Raw genomic sequence first — 19800 nt, forward strand, 5'->3', positions numbered from 1 at the left:
AATGACGGGTATTTGGGCCTGTTCCCGGGAAAGCAGTATGTCCTTCACGTCGGGCTCATCGGACTCGTTAAAGGAAGAAAAAGCTTCTGCCAGTTAGTGGTGAGTAATCGCTGTTCTGATGACCAGAAGTTATTTTTGGTCATAAGAGATGGTAGCAGCAACATTATGCTCAGAATAAGTGAAAAAAATAAGTTACAAACAATGCAAAAAAACGAACAAAAAACACAGTTGGTTAGGAGCACGAAAAACATCAGCCATCTTCTCCTGCACCATGATACCAATCAATCCGTATAAAATGGAAGTCAGGGATGCTAACAACGCCCGTTAACACACTAAACATGGAGTACTTCCGCTAGCTAGCTAGTTTAGTGAAGTTCTAGCTAATGGACAAATTCGTTTTCATGATAACCCTGTTTTCCCGTGATTAGTGTGCCGAATTCTACAGGACAGCTGACTGCTCTCTGCGATTTATCACGTTGGACAAATGTTATGAAGTTGCGAGACACAGTGCCAGCTGTCAGAGTGAGATACATGGTGATTTCTGAGAACAGTTCCATAACTTTGGTGCCATACAACTTCATCAACAAGCTGACAAACTAGGTACCATATGGCCATTCAAACAAGCTTGCACTTGGCTGCTAGCTGGAGAAAGTTTGCTCAGCTGATCGAGCATGGTTTGTCATAGTAGCCAGTGCATCATAGCTACTGAGAGCGGAGTGATTTTCAGAATTAGTAACTAGTGTTAGGCGGATGAGCATAATCGTGATTTTTAGAGATGAGTTCCACGTCCTACAATATAGATTGGTTGAGGGACGAGCGTTGTATAGGAGTGACGCCATCTGACGTGAGACAATGTGGTATCAATGCAACAGGTCAGCTATTAAGACATTTCTGAGTCAATGTTTGACATGTCTTTCCTCTTCACTCAGATGCGAAGGAGAACCTCCGGGACTACAGTGGCCATCTTGCATGCCACTACCTGAACATCAGGGAGCCTACAGAGGATGACAGAGCAGCTCCAGAGGAGATACGTGAGTGTCTCTTACTCTCTTCTTTTTGACTCCAATGTCTCTGAAATGTTGTCTAAATGCAGAAATGAACAGCGTATGTGGCTTTGTTAAGATCTAGACAGAGCACGAAAAGGTTACTCTTACAGTTAGGTTTCAGCCTTACATTCACTCTTAGAAAAAAAGTTGCTTTCTAGAACCTAAAAGGGTTATTCGGCTGTCCCCATAGGAGAACCCTTTGGAGAACCATTTTGGGTTCCATGTAAAAACCCTTTTTACTCAGGGTTCTACATGGAACTGAAAAGAGTTCTACCTGGAAACAAAAATGGTTCTCCTATGGGGACAGCTGAAAAACCCATTTAGCTTATAGATAGCACTTATTGTATTATACAGCTATGGTGGTCCGTATTTTGTTACATCAGAATTCCCTGAGTTCCATGTGGCCCAGGCCAGAGACCGCAGCAGGAACAGGAAGTTAACCTCGTTGTTCCAGTCCAAGAAGAAGTGGGGATCAGCGGAGGAGCTAGCCCCTGTAGAGGAGGAGAGGGTGGCACTAGCACCCCATCAACTCATCGTCCCCGCATTCAGACCCAGGAAATTCTCACGCTGAGAAAGTAGGTAACCAAATGCCCCAGCATGCAATGATGACATTATAAGTACATGTTCAGTCAGTGTATGTTTATTTGAATTTGAATGTATGCTTTTATGGTTTGTATGCTTGTATGTCTCGTGCCTTCGGAAAGTATTCAGACCCCTTGACTTTTCCACATTTTGTTACATTACAGCCTTATTCTAAAAATTATTAAATAGATTTTTCCCCTAATCATCTACTCACAATACACCATAATGACAAAGCAAAAACAGGTTTTTAGAAATGTTGCTAAAAAAAAAAAAAAGTTTTAATTAATATATCACATTTACATAAGTATTGAGACCCTTTACTCAGTACTTTGTTGAAGCACCTCGAGCATCGATTTTTCTTGGGGATGACGCTACAAGTTTGGCACACCTGCATTTGGGGTGTTTCTCCCATTCTTCTCTTCAGATCCTCTCAAGCTCTGTCAGGTTGGACGGGGAGTGTTGCTGCACAGCAATTTTCAGGTCTCTCCAGAGATGTTTGATCGGGTTCAAGTCTGAGCTCTGGCTGGGCCACTCAAGGACATTCAGAGACTTGTCCTGAAGCCACTCCTGCGTTGACTTGGCTGTGTGCTGGGGGTCATTGTCCTGTTGGAAGGTGAACCTTCGCCCCAGTCTGAGGTCCTGAGCGCTCTGGAGCAGGTTTTCATCAAGGATCTCTCTGTACTTTGCTCCGTTCATCTTTGCCTTGATCCTGACTAGTCTCCTAGTCCCTACCACTGAAAAACATCCCCACAGCAGGATGCTGCCACCACCATGCTTCACCGTAGGGATGGTGCCAGGTTTCCTCCAGATGTGACGCTTGGCATTCAGGCTAAAGAGTTCAATTTTGGTTTCATCAGACCAGAGAATCTTGTTTCTCATGGTCTGAGAGTATTTAGGTGCCTTTTGGCAAACTCAGAGTGGGCTGTCATGTGCCTTTTACTGAGGAGTGGCTTCCATCTGGCAACTCTACCATGAAGGCCTGATTGGTGGAGTGCTGCAGAGATGGTTATCCTTCTGGAAGATTCTTCACAGAGGAACTCTGGAACTCTGTCAGATTGACCATCAGGTTCTTGGTCATCTCCCTGGCCAAGGCCCTTCTCCCCCGATTGCTCAGTTTGGCCGGGCGCCAGCTCTAGGAAGAGTCTTGGTGGTTCCAAACATCTCCCATTTAAGAATGATGGAAGCCACTGTGTTCTTGGGGACCTTCAATGCTGCAGACTTTTTTGGTACTCTTCCCCAGATCTGTGCCTCGACACAATCCTGTCTCTGAGCTCTACGGACAATTCCTTCGACCTCATGGCTTGGTTCTTGATCTGACATGCACTGTCAACTGTGGGACCTTATATAGACAAGTGCGTGCCTTTCCAAATCATGTTCAATCAATTCAATTTACCAATGGTGGCCCCCGATGAAGTTGTAGAAACATCTCAAGGATGATCAATGGAAACAGGATACACCTGAACTAAATTTCGAGTCTCATAGCATCATAGAAAAGGGGCTGATCCTAACTGAACTAAGACAGGGAATTTTTACTTGGACTAAATGTCAGGAATGTGAAAAACTCAGTTTAAATGTACAGTTGAAGTCAGAAGTTTACATACACCTTAGCCAAATACATTTAAACTCAGTTTTTCACAATTCTTGACATTTAATCCTAGTAAAAAATCCCTGTCTCTGGTCAGTTAGGATCACCACTTTATTTTAAGAATGTGAAATGTCAGAATAATAGTAGAGAGAATGATTTATTTCAGCTTTTATTTCTTTCATCGAATTCCCAGTGGGTCAGAAGTTTACATACACTCAATTAGTATTTGGTCACATTGCCTTTAAATTGTTTAACTTGGGTCAAACATTTCGGGTAGCCTTCCACAAGCTTCCCACAATAAGTTTGGTGAATTTTGGCCCATTCTTCCTGACAAAGCTGGTGTAACTGAGTCAGGTTTGTAGGCCTCCTTGCTCGCACACACTTTTTCAGTTCTGCCCACAAATTTTCTATAGGTTTGAGGTCAGGGCTTTGTGATGGCCACTCCAATACCTTGACTTTGTTTTCCTTAAGCCATTTTGCCACAACTTTGGAAGTATGCTTGGGGTCATTGTCCATTTGGAAGACCCATTTGCGATCAAGCTTTGACTTCCTGACTGATGTCTTGAGATTTTGCTTCAATATATCCACATAATTTTCCTCCCTTATGATGCCATCTATTTTGTGAAGTGCACCAGTCCCTCCTGCAGCAAAGCACCCCCACAACATGATGCTGCCACCCTCGTGTTTCACTGTTGGGATGGTGTTCTTCGGCTTGCAAGCCTCCCCCTTTTTCCACCAAACATAACGATGGTCATTGTGGTCAAACAGTTCTGTTTTTGTTTCATCAGACCGGAGGACATTTCTCCAAAAAAGTACGATCTTTGTCCCCATTTGCAGTTGCAAACCGTAGTCTGGCTTTTTTATGGCGGTTTTGGAGCAGTGCCTTCTTCCTTACTGAGCAGCCTCTCAGATTATGTAGATATAGGACTTGTTTTACTGTGGATAAATATACTTTTGTACCCGTTTCCTCAAGCATCTTCACAAGGTCCTTGCTGTTTTTCTGGGATTGATTTGCACTTTTCACACCAAAGTACGTTCCTCTCTAGGAGACAAAACACGTCTCCTTCCTGAGCGGTATGACGGCTGCGTGGTCCAATGGTGTTTATACTTGCGTAATATTGTTTGTACAGATGAACGTGGTACCTTGAGGCGTTTGGAAATTGCTCCCAAGGATGAACCAGACTTGTGGAGGTCTACAATTTTTTTCTGAGGTCTTGGCTGATTTCTTTTGATTTTCCCATGATGTTAAGCAAAGAGGCACTGAGTTTGAAGGTAGGCCTTGAAATACATCCACAGGTACACCTCCAATTGGCTCAAATTATGTCAATTAGCCTATCAGAAGCTTCTAAAGCTATGACATCATTTTCTGGAATTTTCCAAGCTGTTTGAAGGCAGAGTCAACTTAGTGTATGTCAACTTCTGACCCAGTGGAAATTTGATACAGTGAATTATAAGTGAAATAATCTGTCTGTAAACAATTGTTGGAAAAATTACTTGTCATGCACAAAGTAGATGTCCTAACCGACTTGCCAAAACTATAGTTTGTTAATAAGAAATTTGTGGAGTGGTTGAAAAACGAGTTTTAATGACTCCAACCTAAGTGTATGTAAACTTCCGACTTCAACTGTAAATACCTATTATTTAAGATTTTTTTTCATTTTTGTCAAACATTCAAAAAACCTGTTTTCACTTTGTCATTATGGGATATTGTGTGTAGATTGCTGAGGATTTTTATTTATTTAATCAATGACATGTAACAAAATGTGAAAAAGTCAAGTGGTCTGAATACTTTCTGAAGGCACTGTATGTATGCTTTTATGGAGTAGAGAGCTCTAACTATTGACCTGTTTTTTTTTTTTTTATCGCTTTGATTGTATTGTAGCAATCTCCAAACATTATTTGATTGTCATTTTATTCAATTTAAAAAGTGTCATTTTATTCTAGAGAGACAAAATGTTACAAAAACTTTACATATGGAGCTATTTTGCATGCTGCATTGATTTTTGTCTTGTTCTTTCAATTTAGTCTGTGTTTGAATTTTACTTGCCTTTTTCTCACACCATGTTTTATTATGGAAGCGAACAAATTTAACAAGCAGGTGGAATGCAAACATTATTTCTCGTTGCGAGGGCTGATGTGACATTCCAGATTTGAAGTGCCATGTTTATATGTTGATTGCATTTCATTGTTGTCAGTTGGTTAATACGGGATGTTGTTTTGTATAAGTTCAACCTCAGTATTCACATTGTATTTCTATTGAAGGACAAAACAATAACAGATTATTGGCATAGAATAGTCAGTTCACAATGAAGTGGCTGTCTTCTAAGATTATGAAACGAGTTAACTGATGTGCCATGACTTTGCATCGTGTTTTTCTCAAGTTGTCAGTATTGCCTCAGTCTGAACATGCCTCTGATCAAGCTTGTTTTGTTTTGCACATTATTTATATTTTAGTAAATATTTTGATATTAAACTGCCATTTTGTTCTACCAATGTTGTATCTTCACTTTTTAATCTTTTTGACAGCAACAGTAGGGTGAGTTTTACCAAGTTAACTTGGTTCTTAAATGGGTACTTATATCAGCTGTGGGGATGGTTTTAAGATTACTCAATGCATAATAAAATATGTTCCTTATACATAGGGGTAATATAACAAGATTACACTTAATTAAATCTTCAGGTTTGGACCCCATAGTTCATCTCTCACTCCTCCCCAACAACAAGAAATTCAACTTGTGAGAACACATTTTTTTTAATGGTAATATCCTCACTTGTTTTCTAAACCTCCTTTGATCTACATCAACCTCCTCACTTTGCAGCCTAAAGATGGAGTAAATATCGGTCCTGGTTACTCTCCATAAGGCTTTAGCCCTTAATTCCAGATTAGTTGAAAAGGGCAGCAGCACTTGCTTTTGGGGTTTGGGGTATCAGAAGACATGGAGGCACAGAGGCACAGAGGCAAGTGTTTTGTGCTTCAATTCTGAAGAGGGGGAGGTTGTTGGGGGGTGGGATAAGAGGGGAGTTTCTGTAATAGATACTTATCTTACTGCCCTCAAGCCCTCAAACAAAGTCCCCCTCTGAAGAGATTATAACCCAGGGAGGGCACATTAACTCTAATCCCATGCTTTGAGGCCTAGGCACCCCATACCAATCCCCTGCCCACATACCCCCCCTCCCCGATACCACTCCCTGCCCCACTGCCTAGCCCCCCATACCACCACCTAGCCCGGCTATAACTACCCCTTACCCCACTTATATCTACCCTTCTGTTGTAGGGGCTACCTTGTATCTGGCCCATGTATGAGGAGACCCTGTAGCTACACACATGGGATGTGTGTGTGTGTGTGTGTGTGTGTGTGTGTGTGTGTGTGTGTGTGTTTCGTGGGGGGGGGTAGCGGGGAGGGGCTTAGGGTTAGTGTTTCAATAGCACGCTGTTTCTAATGAAAAGCTTTCAGGGGTGCATACTGCTGTGTAACCGATTCCCCTCTCTGAAGAGATTAGGAGCTACATTGTTGGTTTGGTTGCTCATTTCCATGAGAGCACTGCCTCCCACCAGCGCCTGCTTGCTATTGTTATAAGGGTTGAAACACAGAGAACCAGTGTCCCCGGCTTCCTTGTAGCCTTTGTTTTACAAATCGTCCGAAATGTAGATGTCACGTCACAGATGCTTTACAAGCTCATTATGCTGGCTGTGAGGGTATAGTAAAAACAATCTGGAGCTGCATGAACTTCAGTTTGTTACATTTTGAAGAGTTGCTTTCTTCCGCTTCCTCCATTTCCTAATGCTTTAACAAAACAATCTTACATTATTTTGAGCAACATTATAGATATTACAATGAATGAAACATATTCCACTATGGTTTAAATCTAGCGTTTCATGCCCATGCACATCGAGTAGCAGTGAAATGATTTGCCACAAAAATTAGTGTATGTTAGCAATTAATTCTTTCTCATATTGTGGATGGTTATTTGCTAATGAATTGGAATCTTGTAGCATGTAGAAGAAGTACTCCCATGTGACGTTATATGTTCTACTGTAGCTACTGTTGTATAGTAGAATATGTGCTCCCAGGTGCCACAGTGGTCTAAGGCACTGCATCTCAGTGCAAGAGGTGTTACTACAGTCCCTGGTTTGAATCCAGGGTGTATTACATCCGACCATGATTGGCAGTCCCAAAAGGCGGTGCACAATTGGCCCAGCTGACTTGCCTAATTAAATAAAGGTTCAATAAAAAAATACAAATAAATGTGTGTCTGGGAGTTCACTATAACATTTTCTATAATATGTAATTCTGTGTCTACATTGCTATTCCTGACTTTAATGAATAAACCATGTACACTCCTGGGCAGCAGGGCATGTTGACTTGCATATGCGTGGTGGGGGCCACCTTACCAAATCATAGTTTATTGGTTGCGTACACAGTTTTGCAGGTGTAGCAAAATGCTTATGTATCTAGCTCCAGCAATGCAGCAATATCTAGAAATATAATAACAATGCACACATACATTCAAAAGTTATAAATAAATAACAAGAAATTAAGATCTCAAATCAAAAATCAAATTTTATTTGTCACATACACCTGTTTAGCAGATGTTATTGCAGGTGTTACGAGCAATGTCAGAGTCCGGAATATAAATTAAATCAAATTGTATTTGTCACATCCTTAGTAAACAACAGGTGTAGACTAACAGTGAAATGCTTACTTACGGGCCCTTCCCAACAATGCAGAGAGCAAAAAAGAAAAACAACCTAAAATGACACAAATGAGTAACGATAACTTGGCTATAGACATTGCCTTCAGCAAGTATTCATACCCCTTAACTTATTCCACATTTTGTTGTGTTACAGCCTGAATTCAAAATGGATTAAATAAATGTTTTTCATACCTATCTACACACAATACCCCATAATGACAAAGTGAAAACATGTTTTAGAAATGTTAGCAAATGTATTGAAAATGAAATCCAGAAATATCTAATTTACATAAGTATTCACACCCGAGTCAACACTTTGTAGAAGCACCTTTGTTGACGATTACAGCTTTGAGTCATCTTGGGTATGTCTGTATCAGCTTTGCTCATCTGTATTTGGGGATTTTCTCCCATTCTTCTTTTCAGATTTTCTCAAGTTATGTTAAGTTAGATGGGGGGTGGCTGTGAACAGCAATCTTCAAGTCTTTCCACAGATTTTCAATGGGATACAAGTCTGGGCTTTGACTGGGTCACTCAAGGACTTTCACATTCTTGTTCTGAAGCCATTCCAGCATTGCTTTGGATGCTTGGGGTCATTGTCCTGTTGGAACATAAATCTATGCCCCCAGTCTAAGGTTGTTTGCACTCTAAAGGAGATTCTCATCAAGAATTTGCTTGTATTTGACTCCATTCATTGTACCCTCTATCCTTACCCATCTCCTAGTCCCTGCCTCTGAAAAGCATCCCCATAGCATGAAGAAAAAAAAATATGTACAGGAAAAAAAAAAAAATGTATGAAATGTATGCATTCACTATTGTAAGTCGCTCTGGATAAGAGCGTCTGCTAAATGACTAAAATGTAAATGATGCTACCACCTCCATACTTCACCGTAGGGATGGTGTTTTCTCCAGACATTGCGCTTTGCATTCAGGCCAAAGAGTAACATTTTTGTCTCATCAGACCACAGAATCTCATAGTCTTTCACGTGCCTTTTTGCAAACTACAAGCGTGCTGTCATGACATTTTTTCTCAAGACTGGCCACTCTCCCATAAAGCCCAGATTGGTGAAGTGCTGTAGAGACTTGTCCTTCTGGCAGGTTCTCCCATCTCAGCCAAGGAACTCTGTAGTTCTGTCAGAGTGGTCACTAGGTTCTTGGTCACCTTCCTGTCCAAGGTCCTTCTTGCCCGGTGGCTCAGTTTGGTTGGACAGTCAGCTCAAGGTAGTGTCTGGGTAGTTCCATATTTTTTCAATTTCCCAACGATGGAGACCACTTTGCTCTTGGAAAAAGTTTATTGGACTTCATGGTATAGTTTCTGCTCTGACATGCATTGTCAACTAAGGGACCTTATATAGACAGGTGTGTTTCTTTCTGAGTCATGTCCAAACAATTGAATTGGCCACAGAATGACTCCAAGTTGTAGTGACGTCTTGTAACGGTCGTCGTACGTCATGGACCAAGGCGCAGCGGGTTGAGTGCTCATCTTAACTTTATTAGAACACGTAACAAACAAAACAAGAAAACAATCGAACGAACAGTGTTGCAGGCTAACACACAGAAGTACAACAACAACTTCCCACAAAGGGACAGGTGAAAACAGGGCTACTTAAGTATGACTCTCAATCAGCAACAACGATGTACAGCTGTTTCTGATTGAGAGCCATACCAGGCCAACAAAGAAATACACAACATAGAAAAACATAGAAATACAAAACAAGAACATTACCCAAAAACCCCGGAACACATAAATCAAACACCCCTCTTACATAAATACATATCCCATTAAACCCCGAACCACATAAAACAAATACCCCCTGCCACGTCCTGACCAAACTACAATAACCAATAACCCCTTATACTGGTCAGGATGTCACACGTCTCAAGGATTATCAAAGGAAATTGGATGAAACTGAGCTCAATTTGGAGTGCCATAGCAAAGTGGTGTGAATACCTATGTAAATGAGATATTTCTGTATTTCATTTTCATTCAATTTGCTGAAATCTCTAAAAACATGTTTTCACTTCGTCATTATGGGGTATTGCGTGTAGATGGGTCAAATGAAAATAATCAATTTTGAATTCAGGCTGTAACACAACAAAATGTGGAACTATTTAGCAGTCTTATGGCTTGGGGGTAGAAGCTATTCAGGGTCCTATTCAGGGTCCTGTTGGTTCCAGACTTGGTTAGCGTGGTGATGTGTGAACACTGAGCTGTAGTCGATGAACAGCATTCTCACATAGGTGTTCCTCTTGTCCAGGTGGGAGAGGGCAGTGTGGAGTGCAATAGAGATTGTATCATCTTTTGATGCGTTGGGGCGGTATGCAAATTGGGGTGGGTCCAGGGTGTCTGGACTGATGGAGTTGGTATGAGCCATGACCAGCCTTTCAAAGCATTTCATGGCTACAGATGTGAGTGCTACAGGGCGATAGTTATTTAGACAGGTTACCTAGGCACAGGGACTATGGTGGTTTGCTTGAAACATGTAGGTATTACAGACTGGGTCAGGGAGTGGTTGAAAATGTCAGTGAAGACACTTGCCAGCTGGTCAGCACATGCTCTGTGTACGCGTCCTGGTAATCCATCTGGCCCTGTGGCCTTGTGAACCTGTTTAATGGTCTTACTCACATTGGCTATGGAGAGCAAGATCACACAGTCATCCAAAATAGCTGGTGCTCTCATGCATGGTTCAGTGTTGCTTGCCTCGAAGCGAGCATAGAATCATTTTAGCTTGTCTGATAGGCTTGTGTCACTGGGCAGTTTGTGGCAGGGTTTCCCTTTGTAATCCGTGATAGTTTGCAAGCCCTGCCACATCTGACGAGCGTCAGAGCCGGCATAGCAGGATTCAATCTTAGTCCTGTATTGACGCTTTGGCTGTTTGATAGCTCGTTGGAAGTCATAGTGGGATTTCTTATAAGCGTCCGGATTAGACACCCACTCGTTGAAAGTGGAAGCTCTAGCCTTTAGCTCAGAGTGGCTGTTGCCTGTACTCCATGGCTTCTGGCTGGGATATGTACGTATGGTCACTGTGGGGATGACGTCGTTGATGCACTTATTAATGAAGCTGGTGACTGATGTGGTAAACGCCTCCAATGTTATCGGATGAATCCCGGAACATATTTCAGTCTGTGCTAGCAAAATAGTCCTGTAGCTTAACATCCACTTCACTTCTGTATTGAGTACTTCCTGTTTTAGTTTTTGCTTGTCAGCAGGAATCAGGAGGACAGAGTTATGGTAAGATTTGCCAAAGGGGGGTGAGGGAGAGCCTTGTATGCATTTCTGTGTATGGAGGGAAGGTGATCTATAATTTTGTTGCACAGGTGACATGCTGGTAAACATGTGGTAAAACGGATTTCAGTTTCCTTGCATTAAAATCACCGTCCACGGAAGCGCGCCTCTGGGTGTTTTCTGGGCGGCTTATGGCCCTATACAGCTCATTAAGTGTGGTCTTAGTGCCACACTTAGACCACACTGCCGACCGGTCTTGACAATGTATGGAAACCTTTTCTGTCACTGGAAATGATGGTAGAGACATTGTAATTGTGTTTTATCAGCGTAAAAAACTAATTTGCAGAATTGTTCAGCAGCCTGTAAAATGGCTGCTATCCAATGCAGTGCCATCATTCAGTATGGACAGTATATGAATAGAAAAGGTGTGTACAGCAGTTGTGATATAGGGTGAGCCATGATTAGAAAACAGTATATATATACCTGTAAAGTGGGTCTGTAAACGTTATTAAAATGACCAGTGTTCAATGACTGTATGTACGTAGGGCAGCAGTCTCTAGCACTGGAGTAATATGATCAAATGTTTTGGTTCTAGTCAAGATTCTGTCACTGAGGAGGAATGGCTTACAGCTAACGAGCTGCTCTGGTACAGCAAGCCCGCCGGAGAACTACCCTTGCTGGACAGACAGGCTGGGCAAGCTTGGGGTCCTGGGGGCCAACTGAGGCCCCCAAGAGGTGGTGGTGGTGGAGCAGACCAGAGGGCCCCAATGTCCAATGCAGCAGAGGGCCCAACCAGCACCACCAGCAGTCATTCAGTCCCCCAGCTGTCGGCTTGTCCGTCACAGCCTAACGAATGTGGCCTGTCACTCACCCAGCAGAGGGCCGTCAATCAGTGCACACCCAGGAGGGAACAGAGGGGCGGGACACCGGCCCACCACCAAGATACTAACAAAGACATACTTAGAGTTGCAAGTGGTTTCAGCGCCACTTCTCTATTAAAATAATGATGGAGTGGAGCTGATAAGAGTAATGACAAAGGACAAAGAGTTAGGAGGGATGAGGGTCAGGGGGGGTTGATAGCTGGGAGTGGGTGGGAGAGCTTGGTAACTTTCATGCTTGGCTTAGAATAGAATCTCATGGGGGGGGGGGGGGGGTTGTTATGTGTTTGTTGTCAATTTGTACTGGTGCTTTTTGATTTTTGATTTTTCACACCAAAATAACAATTAGTTTCAACATTTCCATTTAAGATTTATGGTAACAATTGTTGTGATTCTTTATCAACTAGAAGAGAATGTATTGTTATATTAGTTTTTTTCATGTCATGGGTTGACATTCACTTAATTTCCTGGAAATGGAATGGACCTGGAATGGGCATGTTCATACACTGACTTCATTGAGTCAGATTTGAAGAGGAAGTGTCTCTTGCCTCCTATGATTAGATTATATCAGTAGTGATTCATTCTGTATTTGGGTGAATTATATTCAAATAGAAAGCATTTTATAATTGTATTCCATTCCCTCTTAATGCCAAATGTCCAGATTTACCTTCTACTTACCACTTTCCCTCTCCATTATAAGAAGTACAGGTATCTGGATGTTTTTTTTTAAACTAACAAGGACTAGGTGTTGAATACTCTGTGGATTCCCTTCAAACTTTTGTTGTGTTGACATACTTACAGAGATATAGGATCTTAATTTGATCACCCTGTTGTTGCAGGAAATTTCCTGCACAGCAGGAAATGCTAACTTGCAGTGTATTCAAGGTTTAAAAAGGGTTCTACATTTTGTAATTTCCACTTTAATATTTCAGACTTGATTTGCCCTAACTAAAAATGTATCAACCCTTACAAAAATATCCATTAATTATAATCCACATTTCCAGTTGCCGAGGATTATTTTCTTGCTGTGAGAAACTGGTCAAATTAAGATCCTACATCTGTAGGCCTTTTGTTGGGTCAACTCAGCAGGAGGTGATAGCCAGAAATTGAACTCACACCTAAGACCATTGTTGTTACCAGCTGATCAGGACTCGCACTGTTGTCATGGTCCGCGATCTTCTCCTCAATCAGAGGCCATTTACATTTCAGTTATTTAGCAGACGCTCTTATCCAGAGCAACTGTCAGGTGCAATTAGCGTTAAGTGCCTTGCTCACGGGCACATCGACCAATTTTTCACATTGTCGGCTCGGGGATTTGAACCAGCAACCTTTCAGTTACTGGCCCGACGCTCTTAACAGCTAGGATACCTGCCACCCTGAACACAGATATAGGATACTTTATATATGAGAATGGGATATTAAAGGCATCATTGAGAGTTCCAATAGAGAAAGGGGGCTCGTACTGTTGTCCTGCATGGGTCTTCTACTGGGCTCAATCAGAGGCCCACGGTTTAGACCCACTGTTAACTGTAGTGACATAGTTAAGCCTCTGACTCTTTGCTCTCCAGTCAAACCATTGTACCAGTTACATATATATAACTGGTACAATGGTACAATAGTTATATATATATATATATATAACTATGTGTGTGTATGAGAATAGGAAATTAAAGGCATCATTGAGGCTTCCAGTCGACTAGAGGGGAACCCTCAATCCATCTCTGATGGACTAAGGTACTTGTCTTGTCTAAAGGGGGTTGAAACAGAGGACAGATGTTGAAACATTTCCATTCACCTGATCTTGTAACCAGCCAAAAGTTGCATGTGCTGGTCATTTAACACTCACAATAGACTATCATTAATCTTATCTTGTATACTGTATCTCACAGGGAACTGAGGACAATCCTCCATTTGGACACTTTTCTGCGCAATCGAGGGACATCCTAAGAGCAAACAATACCTATCCAACCTGTCAGAAGGAGACCAAAACCTGCGTTGTAGCTGCAAAAGAGGAAAATATTTGAAAGCGTCTACAAGTCAGACAAAAGCCACTGCCCTGAGCTGTTTGTCTCCTGAGATGTACCGATGACATTAGCTAAGCCTCTGACTCTTTGTTCTCCAGTCAACCCATTGTACCAGTTATACATATCTTCTCACCCCCCCCCCACCACCACCCACACACACAAATAAAAAACATATTTTTATAACAAAATCTGTGAAATATTGGATATCCACAACGTTCAGCATAATGTGAAAATGTAAATCAAGATGAGTGAAGTGCATTCTGCTAATAGCAGATGCCGGTCAAGTCTTCTGTTTCAAATTGATCTTACGTTAATAAAATTATTTCGATAAATAAAGAAGTCATAGGGTATGTAGTTAGTCTATGGATTGTTAATTTATTTGAGACTTTTATGCATGGCTACACTTTTCCTCTGATTGTTTTATACTTTAACAATTCACCCTTTTAGAAATGACCTAGAGAGACCTACTTAGCAGGAGCTACGCTCAAAAGGTTGAAACCAAACCACCACATAATACGACCATCGTCAAGTAAAAACTTCTTCTTCAACCAATGTCCCTTTGGAGAAGATGAAAGGGCAGTGGAATAAGAATTGTAATATTTTTCTCGTATCTTTAACAATCCTTCAAGCTCCCTACATTACCATTTGTTATCTCGTAATTATCATATACATTAGTAACACCTGTTTTACTTAACAGCTTTTAATTAGCCCCATTGAAACGATATGCTGAAGCCACAACAAAACCATCCGACATGTAAAGGGAAGTCTGTTATTGTTCAATCACAATAAATTAACAAAATAGTTCTGGGGTATCGCCAGGCTAAGGCAGGTAAGCCATTGCCCCAATGACACCCAAAACATAACCACCCCACAGTTGTTAAATAGGAATAGTAAATTGGTATCTTACAAAATATGTTCGATTTTTTTCGATGTTAAATTAATAAATATCAGCATAACGCCTACATGTTTTTGTTTCCGTTGAGGGAAATGTAGGATACAGAAACCAATAGCCTAATTCAATCGAAAAACATTAGATGAAACCTCGGACAAATCTAAATAAAACTATATTGAAGACATCACAGTTTCCGTCAATGGTCATGGAAAGAAGCCTGGAAATGTGTTAACGTCATTAGGCTAATTCAGTTGGCTAATTCAATTCACAGCTACATGTTCAGACTTCAATTTCAAACAGAAGTCTGATCGTCAGACAAGAGACCTAGGGTCTGCCTGGTGTTAATCCTATTCAAGTCATTTTATTATCCTACAGTGAGTGTTGCACAAACATAATGTCAAATTCGATGCTATTAGGCTATAGTAACAATGAATGTACGTTTACAACAGTTTCTCTCAACTTTCCATTATTATTGTTTATTTTGTAAATGCAGTTGTTTATTTTTTGCCTGAAATGCACTTAATTCAATTAGATTTTTTAAATAAAGTAATTTACTTTTTGGCATATTTGTAACTGAAAAAATATGTATGAGGACGGGTGATGACATTGATAAAACTGGTGGCCTACAATAAATTAATAGTTAAGGATCTATAAAGAACCTAACATTATAGATGGTATTGTGACAACAAATAGTAGGCTAAGTGAATTATGAGAGATTCCCGTTTCTAGTATCCTCCGCATTAGAACAAAACTGTGAAATTCAAATGAAATTTCATTATTCGTCTCTCACCATAGAAATTATTGGTTTGAGATACGTTTTACACAGGCCTATAAGAAACCGTTAAAAGAAACAGCGGAGTTCTCCTTTGATGGGATTTGGTGCGAGTGAAAGCGAGGTATTTTGAACGTAACTGTCAATCACCGCGGTTAAGAACCGCCCATGACTGGATAGGGGTATATTTAGAGGTGGTGAGGGTGCACATTACTTTCATTCAAGCTCTAATAGCCAGGACCTAAGGATGCCTGCGTCACAAACAGGCAACTTCTTTGAGAGAAATATCAACATGCCCGCTGGATATCAGATACCGTTTTTGGGAGGTCCAGCTGGGGTACAACAGCAACAAGCCCCTTATCTTGCTGCGATGGCTGGGGTACCTTTGGCATATTCCAGACTACAGGGATACAACTTCATCCCCTATCCACACCACAGATACATTGCGAACATGGTAAGTTATTTGACAATATGTTTTCTCTATTGTATACCTAATCAATAACATTTCCAGCTAATAATCTAAATGTATTCATCATTTATCATATCAATGTCGGGAAAAGAAAGCATTCTACAGACCTTTTTAACACCAATTAAATGTAATGCGTAATTACACACTTAACAAATCAATGTGGTCAGTTACGCACTAATTTAAACATATAATCTAATCACGTTCTCTTGTGTTTTCAGAACAACTCTTTCGACCTGAAAGCTGTCTCTCCATATCATCAAGCGCTTCTCGGCCGAGGAGGTCCATTCTACCCGCAATACCGACCAGGCGCAACCGATGACCTGATCAGAGTCGCCAAGGTGGCTACCCGGGAAAGCACCAGCGCGCTCAAGGCCTGGTTGAACGAGCATCTTAAGAACCCGTATCCTACGAAGGGTGAGAAAATCATGCTTGCTATTGTAACCAAGATGAGCCTCACGCAGGTTTCCACTTGGTTTGCCAACGCCAGGCGACGACTGAAGAAGGATAATAGGGTAAACTGGGCGTCCAAGGGGAAATCTGACGAGGAGGGCGAGAGCGACGACGAGGAGGGCGAGGGCTCTCTGCAGAAAAGCCGTTTGGACGACGAAGATGAGATTGATCCTCCAACCGTAGATGACAATGAGCATATTGGACATAGAGTATCCAACTCAACGACAGAGCCGGTGGATGCGCGCCTTGTGAAACAGTCAAACGACGACAATAGAGCTAGTAGGCTCGCGGCGCATGCTGAAAATGTGGTAAAGAATGACACAGAACGCAAATCATTTCCAGCTAATCTGGAAAGTAAACATAACGTTGAGTGTCAAAAACCCAAAATATGGTCTTTGGCAGAAACAGCGACATCGGAAACGGGGAAAAAGCCACAGTACAGTGCTTGTCATCCTGGCACACAAGTTGGCAAATTCTGGGCAGAATGGGCATCAAGGAACGGACTGTACATTCCCGTATACCCTGCTCACCACATTCTCTAACAGAGCATTTACTATTTAAAACAGTCAAGGACACATTTTTACATCTTATGCACTTTAAAATACCAAATTCCATGGTGTGGGTCTACTTTTTGACGTTTAAACGTGGACTAATTTGCTAGGAAAATGCTGGGTATATGTCTGTTAGGCTACTTGTAAGACCAAAGACTCTTACAGAACATGTTATGTTATGTGTACATATGTGTATATATATTTTAGATGAACAATCTGTAAATTCGTATTTCATTTGTCTTATCACCCAAAAATATTTTGGTAAAATAAAATCCCTCAAAATATAAAATACAATTTTCGTGTGTGTTCCACTATTTTCAAGGATCAGTTCTTACAGCAGGCTATTTGGGTTGGGAAAGGTCTGGTAAAGCCACAGTCTGATTTCGACTTATGAAATGTTACATTATTTTACATTCTCGTGTAGCTTATTATAGTTTCAGACTCATGTAACATGCATATTGCCAATATATCTAATGTTAGGAAGTTTAAGCAAGCTGACTGTTGTTGAATAACAACCATCTACAAAAAGTGGGTTATAATTTAATTGATAAAACATTATAGAATTTAGATATCAAACCTAGATCTGTTAAAATTAATGTATTAGGTCAACTCATTGTTGGTCCATGCAGGGGGATAATGGCCTACACCAATGGCCTACCTTAGGCAACTGACCACATTGACCAAAAAAATAAACTGCATGTCTGTTCAAAATAATACAGCAGAACTTTAAATGAGTATAAAATATTCATAATGTAATACAAATCTATATCTTTATTGGGAGTATAAATGGAAACCGGTTAAGTGTTCTGCATCTCCAAACCTCCACCGGCAGAGAGAGATTGTGTGTGTGGTGTGTTTATGTGTGGGAGAGGAACTAACATACACAGACAACAGGAGAGCATACAGTATCTACAGTGTCTGATGGGTAAAGGAGATTCAGATGAGTTGGAGGTGAAAGACTGGAGATCCTGTCCCTTGCTAATCACCCAGTTTTCCATGCCAATTCAAAGGGCTGTATCTCCACTAATCCAGGGATAATGAGAAAACCCCTGAGAGGAAAGAAGCCCCTTCACACCACCCCGAGACACACACATCCAGACACACACAGAGGGTTGAGTAGTGCCCTTTTCACAAGTGGCCCAAATGAGGTGTAATCCCAGACAGAACAGGACCCAATCTGCCACAAACTAGTGGACATATTTAATTTGATCTCATTACCTTAGTCCAAGCATGCTCTATCCAAGCACACACTTCAAAATCATGGGACATTTTCATTTCTAGTTTTAATTGTGACATGAATATACTTTTTACAGCATCTAAAAGGTCAAGCTAATGTCTTTGAGTAGCCTACCATTATGACCTCCCAAGATCATGACATTCTCACAAAAGTATGACAGAGGCTGAAGTCCACCCCCTGACTGATGCTGAAACCTCAAGGTTCTAGTCAGAGACATTTATAGGGCTCTGTTCTAGTGAAGTACTACCTCCTCCTTGTGGAAAATCTGAGTATATGCCTCTGACACCAAAATATAAAACTGTAAGATAAACGGTTGGGTACTGTATGCTCCTACAATATTAGATCTGTACTTTATAAATTTAACTTGAAAATTGACCCCCAAAATGTTTCTTGATTTTTGAATGATAAAATGTTTAATGCAAAAACAAAGCAGGCAGTTTGCATTTGGCTCCCGAGTGGCGCAAATGGTCTAAGGCACTGCATCTCAGTGCTAGAGGCATACCTACAGACCCTGGTTCAATCCCGTGCAGTATCATAACCGGCTGTGATCGAGAGTCCCATTGGGCGGCGCACAATTGGCCCAGCATCGTCTGGGTTAGCGGAGGGTTTGGCTGGGGAGGCAGTCATTGTAAATAAGAGTTTGTTCTTAACTGACTTGCCTAGTTAAATAAATAAAATAAATGTCAGTTTGCATCGTCTTTAAAGGGTGACTACACTTTCTGATTTGGCCTCACTTTAGATTTGGTTCATTAAGAAATGCTAGCGGCCATGCCTGAATTCAAACCTGAGTTTATTTTGTGATGTGGTTTGATGTGATTGCAGATGGGAAGAGATAGCCAAATTATTTTGCCAATTACCTTCAGCTGACTGGTGTGCCACCTTGACAAAATTGGTTTGACTTTGGATAGCCTATCTCTGGGGCTAGTGAGGGACTGTCAATAAATTACACAATGGAAATGAGACAATATTTTCATGTTGCACATTTTTTTGATCTCAATAAATGCTTTCAATATTTGTATATGAACTTCAAAATGTATAGTTGGATTGAGGTTTTTAATTCCTTGAAATTTGGAGCTATTAGAATTTGTTCATATTGTCCCATGTACAGTGCCTTGCAAAAGTATTCACCCCCCTTGGCGTTTTTCCTATTTTGTTGCCTTACAGCCTGCTATTTAAATTGATTTTTATTTGGATTTCATGTAATGGACATACACAAAATAGTCCAAATTGGTGAAGTGAAAAATAAATAAATAACTTGCTTAAAAAAAGTATTAAAAATAAAAAACAGAAAAGTTGTGCGTGCATATGTATTCACCCCCTTTGCTATGAAGTCCCTAAAAAAGATCTGGTGCAACGAAATACCTTCGAAGTCACAATTAGTTAAATAAAGTCCACC

The 19800-nt window shown here is 41.0% G+C and overlaps 2 protein-coding genes across 3 annotated transcripts in view; both read left to right on the forward strand.

Moving 5' to 3' along the window:
- LOC106572639 (ankyrin repeat domain-containing protein SOWAHC) overlaps positions 1–14202 on the forward strand; it is a 34180-nt gene extending 19978 nt beyond the window's left edge. Inside the window, exons 14-16 of one of the 2 annotated variants that reach the window (XM_014147003.2) lie at positions 930–1031; positions 1430–1621; positions 13899–14202. In XM_014147003.2, coding sequence (XP_014002478.1) covers positions 930–1031; positions 1430–1617 — 290 coding nt within the window. In that variant the 3' untranslated portion in view covers positions 1618–1621; positions 13899–14202. Of the gene's footprint in view, positions 1–929; positions 1032–1429; positions 1915–13898 lie in introns of those variants that run through there. The other variant, XM_014147002.2, reaches the window with a different exon arrangement.
- Positions 14203–15927: 1725 nt separating this feature from the next.
- LOC106572647 (iroquois-class homeodomain protein IRX-1) lies at positions 15928–17461 on the forward strand. The gene is made up of 2 exons (XM_014147013.2): positions 15928–16151; positions 16385–17461. Exons 1-2 carry the CDS (start codon positions 15945–15947, stop codon positions 17156–17158), a joined length of 981 nt encoding a protein of 326 aa, XP_014002488.1. The 5' UTR covers positions 15928–15944; the 3' UTR covers positions 17159–17461.
- Positions 17462–19800: the final 2339 nt, after the last annotated feature.

Source organism: Salmo salar, chromosome ssa15, assembly GCF_905237065.1.
Source record: "Salmo salar chromosome ssa15, Ssal_v3.1, whole genome shotgun sequence".
In the NCBI taxonomy this organism is placed as follows: domain Eukaryota; kingdom Metazoa; phylum Chordata; class Actinopteri; order Salmoniformes; family Salmonidae; genus Salmo; species Salmo salar.